At 46.1% G+C, this 10,741-nt stretch overlaps 1 protein-coding gene across 1 annotated transcript; it reads right to left on the reverse strand.

Moving 5' to 3' along the window:
- Positions 1-6,476: 6,476 nt before the first annotated feature.
- LOC109741642 (uncharacterized) lies at positions 6,477-9,878 on the reverse strand. The gene is made up of 4 exons (XM_020300716.4): positions 8,406-9,878; positions 8,027-8,170; positions 7,726-7,842; positions 6,477-7,461 (listed from the first exon to the last, which is right to left on the reverse strand). Exons 1-4 carry the CDS (start codon positions 9,834-9,836, stop codon positions 6,850-6,852), a joined length of 2,304 nt encoding a protein of 767 aa, XP_020156305.1. The 5' UTR covers positions 9,837-9,878; the 3' UTR covers positions 6,477-6,849.
- Between the last annotated feature and the right edge of the window lie 863 nt (positions 9,879-10,741).

The raw sequence follows: 10,741 nt of genomic DNA on the forward strand, positions 1-10,741 counted from the left end.
CCACCGAGAAGCAACTATGAGCGCATTCTTGCAAAGACATATGCCGAAGCGGAGCGGTCGGGAAATACTGTCAGTGATCAAAGGTTAAAAGAGCGATGAGCTGGGAAAAAAGTTGCCCAGCTCGGCGAACAAGCGAACCAATCGTGCCCCCCCCCCCCGCTCAAGGTGTCAAAAGACATCGTCGCTAATGATCCGAGTATGGTGCCCGGTTATAGCAATCTTGGAGATTACCTGCCCGACGATGTACATTATGAAATCATGGAGGTGGACGAACACAAATACCATTACGGGAAGCCTCTCGTCAAAGATGAAAGATCTCTAACAACGATGATGCGAAGACTACATGATTGGTACATGAAAACCTGCAAAGAGTCTGATGGGATGGATATTTTGACGCTGAGAGTTAAACCAGAGCATGACCTCGTTGGAATTGATCTGCTGAATGTTCCATTTGAGAATTTCTTCCAGTTTTACAATCAAAAGGCCCTCGATAAAACAACGATCACTTGCTACTGTCTGTAAGTAGTACTACTTCTGTCATTAAGTCTCTCTATATAGGTCAGCTCTTTCATTGCATGTATTTATAATTATCCTCACTATATTATGCAGATTGAAGATCGCCGAATTGAAGAAAAGACAAATCGGTGATATTGGGTTCATTAACACAAATCTCATAGATGCATATACGGTTGAAAAACATCCCAAAGAAGCCGAGGCCAACTTGCTACAATCGTTGGTATTAAATCAAAACAAAGATATAATACTCTTTCCTTACAACTTCAAGTGAGTGTTACTGTCTTGTGCATATTCGGTTTCCCTTATTAGTCCAGGTTATGGTAATATAATTGATGACTTATGCATGCATGCGCAGCTTCCACTATATTCTCCTAGAGATTAAGCTTGAGCAGGGAGTAGTAACCGTCTTAGACTCGAGACGAAAAGATCCCCAGGACTATGCGAACATGACTCAAATGCTCGAGAAGTAAGTTAAATCGATCATTATCCACCATATCAGCAACTTTGTTCATTTCCTGATATCAAGTAATTGTTTTCTTTGTCTAGCAGGGTTTGGAGAAAATTCACCTCAAAAGCACCGGGACTGCCGAAGAAGCTGCAATTTAATCACCCGAAAGTAAGTACTATAGTAGCATGTTCTGCGCATCTCCTAGTGATTCAAGCGCTAGTTTCATCAATACCATTTAGCATGCTTGCTTATCAGTTTGATTGACCTCTATTTCTTGTAAAGTGGTTGTGGCAGGAACCCGGGAATAATTACTGTGGATACTACGTTTGCGAGTCCATCCGCTACACGACCTATGAGCGGGGCTACACTGAAGAACAATATGAAGTGCGTAAGCAATAATATTCACAATTTTATTTTATTACCATCATTTGTGTTGAGTTTCATTTATTCATATATATGTATTGACCCCCTTCTTCAAATTAGATGTTTCGGAAGCGGGATGAACTCCTAGAACCAGATCGTATGCGAGGAATTCAAGAGGAATTGGCGGCATTCTTCCTTGACCACGTGATCGCGGAAAACGAAGAATACTATGTGGACCCTGTGTTCCTACAATTTAATTAGGAGATTGTATTGTAAGAGATAATTATTGTATATATGTAGCCGGTAGTGTCGGATAGATATACGAGAACTTGTTGTTCGACCAATATCTCGGAGAAGGAGAGGTGGTCGATATCACTTCTCTCTGTATGCATATGTTCATGACGATCTTCTGTTTCCTTCATTTGATTACTAGCTAGCGTGTCTACTCCTCTCCATACGTATATAGTACGTAGCGTCGACCAAGCATGGAGGTAAGAGAGGACACTTCTCTCTATTAATTAGCTAGCTAACACAATATATGAAACACCTAAATTAACCCCCCAAAACCCCTAAACCACCCCCTTTCAAAAAAAACTAAAACCTCAGCTCCTGCCAGCTGCTGACGCGTGGATGCCTATTGGTCCCTGTTGGTGACACCAACCGGGACAAAAGGCCCTGCCTATTGGTCCCGGTTGGTGGCACCAACCGGGACCAAAGGCCCCCCTGCCTGGGCTGGCAGCAGCGGCCACGTGGAGGACCTTCTGTCCCGGTTCGTGTAAGAACCGGGACTAAAGGGTTAGGGCTTTAGTAACTACCCTTTAGTCCCGGTTCGAGAATCGGGACAAAAGGCCCTTACAAACCGGAGTAAAAGCTCCTTTTCCTACTAGTGCCAACTGATGAACGTCAACTCGTTGCTGCCCATGACACGTCCAAGTTTAAAATCCCTCTAGATTGTAGGCTCAGTAACTGTAGCTACGCTCGCTTTATTTAACTTTTGTGTTCACGGTGATTGCGAATTGACAGAGCGATCACACAAGCAAACTGCCCAAAAAATATCGAAAATGCTAAAATCCAACGTCAATTTTTTATGCAGGGCAAATCAAACATTTTTCATGGTAATTTATGTTGGTGCGAGGACGGTAAATTTAGTTGGTGGGCATGATAATTTTCTGGCAAAAAACAAACTGAGACGGATTTGCCATGCTCGTCAACTAAACTTACCACCATCAGCAAACATATTTTTTCATAAAAATGTTCAATTTGCCATGTCTAAAAATCTGCCGCTGGATATTCGGGTGCAAAAATATAACGAGTTAATAGCTTTTGCGCCACTTAACGTCTTAACCCTGGGGAAGATCTCGTCGATTTACCATGACACTTGATGCTGCTCAGAGTTAACAAAGATGATGAATACTTGATGCAACTAAAAAGTGTAACAAAGGTAGGTTAATTTGGCCAGCTCATTTCTACAAAAGCGTTTCCCCTTTGGTCTATCATACAATGTACGTATATGTTAAGCATGTCTACTGTCTAGCCACAGTGCATGGATGACACCATACATACCTGAACTGTGCCAGTACCTACCGAGAAAAAGGATGATTAAAATCACAGAGAGAGACCACACATTTACAACATGCATCATACACATACCCTACCTTTCCTTATATAGGTATAGTTTCCCCTGGCTAGAGGGCACCTAAACGCAGCTAGGCCACCTACCATCCGTACCACATATACTATCGCGGTAGACGACGGCCAAGCAATATTGCAACTGTCACAGCACATCATGAGAGAAGGGCCGCTGCTGCTGGTCCAGTCCAGCAACGGATTCATGTGCAAGAGAACAAGATAGCTAGCTACCATGCAACACAACCAACAAATGCAAATTATGAACCAAGCCAAAGTATACAGTGCAAAAAAAAGAAGCACATGCATGGTAATCATAAGTAGACGTCCATGTTATGTGTATGTATGAATGTATATCTCGCCTCTCACCCAAAATCAGCAACCAATTCACATGATCACATCCATCCAATGGACATACCAAACAAGTTACAAACATACGGGCTGTTCAGTTTCTGCTTTCGAGTAATCTACCAGCATGTGTGTGCGCGTGTGTGCAGTTGTGTTCACAGGCCGGCCATAAAGTAGACTGCTACTCGTCTAAAAAAGAAGAGCTTAGCTGGAGGTTAGATTGTGTTGGTAGGCCATTGCTCTCTGATCATCGACCGACCACCAAGTCACACAGTATATGCATGAGATGCAACGCATCATATTCATATGTTTATGTATTCGTATGCAGCAATTAAAACTGATGGCGTTGGTTGATTGGTACCGTCCATTTTATGTAGACAGGCGGTTAGTTGATATAAACTGATGCTATACTAGGTATGGACCATTCTACGTATCAATTAAGCTGACATCTCATCACGATCTGCTATTTCAATGCAGTTTTCAGAATTGGACAAGGGTACAGCGGCCAGCAACTGATGCAGACTCTGTTAAGTCGTTGTACTACTATGCAGGAGGCCTTGAAAGCTATCTATAATTGTATCGGTTGCTTCTAATATAATATTTTTTCAAAAGAAAAGGTCCAAGCACATCCAAAGATTAGAAATATAACTAGAATTCACACAAAAATATTGAGCAAAAGAAGACTGAATTCCGCCAAAACAACACAAATGAGCAACAACTGGTAATTCACTATTTATGCTACTTACATGTGTGGCCTAGTTTATTCATCTTGACAACGTAAGTTTGAGGAACATATTAATCTTCAAAGATCATGATGGAGGGCACACTGCACATATCTTATTTCTCTGATGCTGACATTTATCGTTGGAAACTGGTCAGCCATCTCTGAGCAACACTGTGCAGTTGTTTACAATGGAGACAAGGTGTTTTGTCACTGCCCTTTGTCCCTTTTGTTGCCGTTTCACTTCACATCCATGCATGCATGGAAGTGGAGGACAAACAGAGACCTACTGTACCTACCAAGTCACTGGCACCAAGAGCTTAACTAACTGTTCGTCCTAGCTCGCCATCGTGTTGCATGCATGAGCTTTTCATCCTACGAAAAGATGCATCTCTTCAATCACTTGCCCCACCTTAACCCCACTATTCTCCTTTCGTAAAGAGAGAAAGCAATAGATCGTGAGCATCTGATACTTTCCCTTTGTCGTAACAAACCTAGCTAGTCGTTAATCATGCATGGATAAATGCAACGTGAAGGTGTAGCATGCGTTACACTAGTGCTTAAGCTGTAGGCCAGATTGAGAAGTGGAGAGGTGGTGAAAACAATAGACCACACATGCTTCACATTCCATTACTTTATTCCTTTTGAGGGGACAAAGGAAGACCAAGCTTGGTGAAAGCAAATCAATCATACAAGTATATATACATGTGCACCATAAAAGAGTTATTACAAAAGGGGGAAATAGCAGATGATGCAGGCCTGAGATATTCTTATATGGGTACAGAATTGGTGGTGCGCAAAGTGACAGGGGAGCTAACTAATTAATCGAGCTGGTTATGCATGCAGGATATTTTGTGTGAAGGCAGCAACTTAAGATGGAGAGCATGGGCAATATGGAGTAGTAAATTGGTGCAATAGAGTAGTAGTAGGGTCCAGGTCTTTGGTAGGTTATGTTAAGTATGTTCATGGGCAGATACGAACAAAACATACGGCCCAATGATGCAGGAGGCCCGTCTGTATGCATATGCATGGTACGGTTCATCATTCAATTTTGCCTCCAACAAGTCCTTTGGATTCAGAAGAATAGGGAGTGTGGAGGAGACAGGTCGGACGCTTTCGCACTAATAAAGGGGTATTTCTGAATTGGCACTGTGATTGGCAAGGTTTAGGAGGTAGCAGCCCTCCATCTTAGCACACTAGGCGATTTTAAAGCAGTAGGGGCATCGACCCTAACACCTAGTGGGAGATTAGGCCCGGGTCTGAGGCACGACACACTGGTGAACACTGATTATCAAGTCCTTCGGAGTACAGAGCAGTACTGTCCTGAGTACATATTGATGCCTCTCCACCTCCTGGTGTCTCCTGGTCCTTGCTAAGCAGTGCAGGCAAATCATTGATAAGCCTCTGACGAGAAACCTCCAGGGCACAAACAGTTTATGAGGATGAGCTTGTGCGTGGAGAGAGCAGATGATCTGATGGGTGTGCTTTCTTCCTGGCAACGTTGCATGTGTGGCTTACCGGTGAAAACGATTCACAACGAACGGTCCACTTGGTTCTCTTGTTCGTTTGTGTGGCTCTGAGGGAGTGATCATGTGTGGTTTCAGCCCGAGACGTACGTGTTCCAGCGAAAGGAATGCAGCACCTAACCTAAGGAATTGTTAATTGAATGATGAAGATATCAACATCGATCCTAGCACAGTTAGAGAAGGGGTAGGTGCGCCTTCTCTAATGGCAAATCGATTTTTGTTTTTGGTCAGCTTTTGTTTATGCCGTTCAAATCTATCGGCATAGCCTGTAAAGGCGATCGCCGCCCATGGAGACAAAATGAATATTCTGTTGCAACTGAAAAACATCCTTCACCAAACACCAAATGAATATTTTGGTGCGGCCTCAACTAAAAAAAGCATTTCCATAATATGCTATAGTACATCGAGTTGCACATTCTAAATGCAGGCCCAGATGGAGCAGATATCCTATGCACATACGGCTACAGGATGTGCAGGATGAGTGTTCTTTTACGTTGAGTGTATCCAGGGCTACAGGTGTTAACTACTAGCAGTAAGTAAAACCATTCCCCTGTGTAAATCTAGAAGGCTGCAAAAGTTCAAGCAATTTAACTACTCGAACCATTCACTGCGTTAAAAACAAAATGAGAATACCTTGCAGTTGAAAATTTAAGTGGTTTCAAGAACTATTTTACCAAAAGAAAAAAAGAGTGGCATAGACTAAGAGTCATACCTATTTTGATTTAGCCTGACACGAGAACGGAAGCTGGATTCCAGCCATGCATATATGGAACACTCCTAGGGTAGTCAGTCTTTCACCAGCAAGCGTGAAACATTCTCCAGCCTGCAATAGCACAGAGCACCCTCACCAGGGAAAAAACAGCACAGAGCATCCTTATCAGGAAAAAAAACAGAGGACATTGCCACTTAGGAAAGGAACCAGATGATGTACGTCAACTTCTCTGCTAGAAAAACAATTGACAGATCATAGTAGGACATTACAATATCTCTGAAAATGCGATATCCAGATTCCAGGAATGTTTCAGTTACACTGTAACCCAAAACTTTCCTTGCACCAAAGTTATGTCTGGCAGAAATTTGTACTACAGGAGCGCATGAAGAAACCACTCACGCACACCTTCCAGTAGGACCTCGATGATATGCACAAAATAGCAAACAAGTTTCGAAGAGCTGCCGAAATTTCCTTCAGTTTTTTTCTCGTATGATTTACTGTACAGCATATGTAACACCTCTACTCAAGGCAAATTTGGAGGTTTGAGCAATTACTCGCACAGCAGCAGCGGCAGGATGAGATGCCAAGCTCAAGACAACATATTCTTTGCTATACCGTACACCATGCACAGCATAGCAGCAACTGCAAGGAGCTTTTTGGATGCAAGAATTCTGAGATTGATCCTAATCTTGTGGTTCCTCATGAACTGCAGGATCCATTGTGCCGCCACAGTGAGCAACGTAAAGACACCGACAAGCACCATTCTGGCAGCATCCTTTGGGCCTCCAACTCTGCTTGGTTCATTTTGATCGATCTTAATGATGGTTGGGCCTGTCGGGACAGCATCTGCATCAGCATGTACAAGTCGAAGGGTTTCGTTAAGCCAAGCTGAAAAACATATCAGCAGCCTTGCAAGCCAGGCCACTTCAGTGTCTGAGATGGGCCTCAACATCCAGTCACCGCTATATTTCATATCAGCCAGTTTGTTTTTCCCTGGACTTGGATGCTTAGGTACGAATAGATCACCACGTCCATGATGCTGCTTGTGTTCTCCCTCTGGAAGATTCTTCGCCTGGAAGCTTTCCACATGCTTGTAGAATACCTTTCTCATATTAGATTTGATTACATCCAAAGTATGGCGAGTTTGCATAGCATCACCTGGTAAACGTTGAATCTCGGTCTCAGCCCTTAGCAACAGTAACTGGACAAAATGGAATATAACAATAAGTTAGTATTCAGGGAAATGTGTAATGACAGGAGCAGAATTAATAATCAACTATAGAATAACAGAGCCAGTAATGTTGTTTGCCAAATCAGTAGGTGATCACTAACAATCTTTGGTTCAACATGTGGAGAGTTTTCAGCTTCAAAAACTGCTTATGGTTATAGAAACAGACCTTGGTGTAAATAAGCATAATTATAGACTACTATTCTATTAATTATAATTGCGTACTAATATATGGACCTGAAGCAAGTTGTAGGCCCCGTCATCATCGAAACTGAAAAGCCTTAGGCTAGAGTTCTTCGCCATATGCAAGAAAGACCCATCAGTGCTATGTTTTGACAACCCATCCTCCCAGTCCTGAAACCATACATGCATATCAAAGTTAGATTAGAATTAGAAACACTTCTCAGCATTATTAGTACCATTGTACTTCTGTAGATTTACATAAAATCCAGTCACAGAGTGCACTAAAATCCCAAAAATAGGTGCTTGCATTCCAAAGGAAACAGTCAATGATAATCTCATGTATCCAACTTCCTACCTGTAGCTGCTCACGGATAGTTGGCACATACTTGAGCACATCATCCAAACAACATGACTGGGAATCAGAAACTCTAGAATGATAAGCAGCATCAACTTTGTAGATAAGCCCCAACAATTCCGAGGAACCCAAAACTTCCAATACCTGAACAGTCAAAACAGCAGCAAAACAGCAAATGGACATTAGCTCATAAAATATCAAGTACTAAAAGGCTTAGTTTTATTGAAACTCCTGAATAGCAGTTTAGCACATTTAGCAAAATTCAGACCTGTCCGGGTAATAGTAACATCCATGATGTCTAAGAAATGCAATATTACACCGATGTGATTCAAAGTTGGGCATACTTCTGGAAAATATGACCCAATAAGTCTGTACTAACCTTTGATACCATTTGCAGCACTGAAGCGACATCAGAATGAATAAACTTATGAGCAAACCCCAAGAAATGGACTACCAGTGAACTATAGAACAAATAGTTGGACAGCACGAAGCCCTGCCATGCTGGAGAGTACCCTACATCACACCTTTGCATCTTTCCATCACTAACGCAATTCACATTTCTCCCACCAGGAGGTGGCAGATCGTACTCATTCAAGTCATCCTGCTGAGCCTTCCATGGTTCCATATAGACCATCCATGCAGAAAAAACCAGAACAATGTTCTTGATATCTGCATCCCTGGAGCAGAACATGAACGTCCTTAGCACAAACCGATACAATGGTCTCTGCATCAATGGATTCCAGTAGCCAGCGGGACTGTCACATGACTCCTTCCTTAAGAGCATTCCATCAAACACATTGCCTGCATCAGCGAGTTTGCAGACACTGCTCCTGTTCAAATACATCACCAACAGCTTCACTGCATCGCCAAGTCCTGGAGCTGGCAGTCTCTCGGACAGTGTAGGATTTGAACGAGACAGAAGTGACAGTAAAGGCAACCCATAGGAACGGCAAGTCCGAACAGGCAGCGGCGAGAAATCGTCCCCAACAAGCCAGAACTGTACGAGTGTGTGCACGAAGAACTCGGCTCGCCTGAAGGATCCAGCAGCGTCCACACCATCTCTGACATTCCGATGCAGCAATGTGCCGAAACCACCGCGGGGCGGGGCGCAGTCGCTGGGCACGAACTCCTTAAGGTAGGCGTACAGAAGCTTCAGGTATAGCGATCTATCGGGCTTCCGATCGGGATTGCGGCCGGCCGTGGATGCGAGGGTGGACACCAAACTCTCGAGGAGAACGCGTGGCTTAAGCGAGGGTTTCGAAGTGGGGGTCGATCCTTTCGAGGCGCCGGCGGCAGCCTTGGCCGTGGCGGCGGAGATGGGGTAGTACGCGAACCAGAAAAGGTAGTACTCGAACACCGAGAGATGAAGCTTGGAGCCGACGCGGCCGGCAAGGAGCGGCGAGATCACCTTATCGGAGGAGGCCGCGGTGGACGATAGCGCGAAACCGAGCCAATCGGGGAGGCGCTCGCGTGGGAACGTGAAGCGAGCGAGGGAGTGGCGATCCGCGGCGGAGATGGCGACGAGGAGCGGCCCGGAGGGGGCGAGGAGCGACGCGATGAGGTCGGCGAGGGCGGCGTCGCCAGCGGCGAGGTCGAGGAAGCACGGCGAGGCGGGGGAGCTGGAGACGAACAGGCGGAAGAGGAGGGCCGGGAGCGCGTCGGCGAAGAAGGCGCGCGGCTGGTCCGCGCCGGAATGGTGGCGGCGGAGGAAGTCCGCGACCGACGAGACGGCCGCCGCCGCGGCCCGCGGCGTGGACGCGGCGAGGACGGCCGCCGCGAGGCCGGCCGCGGAGTCGATCGCCGGCGGCATGTCACCGCCGTGCGGAGGGGGCGCACGCGGTAGGGTTTTTGGTGGGGAATTTGGGGGGGGGGGGGGGGGGGGGGGGGGCGAGGCGAAGCGCGTTGCGGAGCACGAGAGAGGATTTGAAACGGGGCCGAAATTGGAATGGAGCTTTCAAAGATTTCGGAAATGGCGCCCTCCGCAACGCGTTTCCTCCACGCTCTCTCCCACTTGGCCCGACCGTTTCGCGTCGGGGTGAACTAGACCACCTCGCTGACCTGTGGGTCCAGAGGGTGCACGGTGTCCGCCTGTTGGTGGGTATGGTTGCAGGGCAAGGTCTTGGGTCGAGTCATGCAATGATGATGTGGCTCGGTGTTGGGTTTGTGGGACGGCAACGGCAAGCTGTGTGTTGGCTTGAAAAGGACGCTGTGGCCATGAATTGGGCTGGGCTCCTGGCCAGGGTAGAGCAACTCCAACGCGCCGAGCCAACGCGCGTTTTAGTTCCCTCTAGCTAGGGTTTTCTTCTCCCGGGGCGATTCTGTCGCCGTCGTCGAGCTTTTTCCTTCCCTTCCCTGATCACACCTCTGGTCTTGACCCGGGCCGATCTCGGGGTGACCCAGGGTCACCGCGGGACCTAGGTCGACTCCTCAGCCGTGAGAAGGGAGTTAGGGCCCCTGCAACACCCGATTGGATCTAAAGTCGGGTTAGGGTTCCAGAGTTATGGCAGCGGACAGCTCCTCGACGGCAAGGGTGCCTGGAGGAAATCCCGCTGGCGAGATAGCAAAGATGATGGCGGAGCTTGGACTTCGCGAGGAAGACTTGGACGACGTCGTCTACGATAAGAAAGAGGCACCTCCAGAGGCGGCGAGATGGATCGTCGTAGCCCGTGTCCACATCAACAAGCCCTATAGCCAGTTCTGGTTCTTCAAGAACAT

Source organism: Aegilops tauschii, chromosome 1, assembly GCF_002575655.3.
Source record: "Aegilops tauschii subsp. strangulata cultivar AL8/78 chromosome 1, Aet v6.0, whole genome shotgun sequence".
In the NCBI taxonomy this organism is placed as follows: Eukaryota; Viridiplantae; Streptophyta; class Magnoliopsida; order Poales; family Poaceae; genus Aegilops; species Aegilops tauschii.

Bases quoted from the DNA above. Each gene is read 5' to 3' on its own strand.
- LOC109741642 (XM_020300716.4), bottom strand. From the start codon at position 9,836: ATGCCGCCGGCGATCGACTCCGCGGCCGGCCTCGCGGCGGCCGTCCTC. The intron at 8,171-8,405 runs GTTAGTACAGAC...TTGACTGTTCAG, and splicing joins TGCTGCAAATGGTATCAAAG to GTATTGGAAGTTTTGGGTTC. The intron at 7,462-7,725 runs GTCCATATATTA...CATTTTGTCCAG, and splicing joins GGGCCTACAACTTGCTTCAG to TTACTGTTGCTAAGGGCTGA.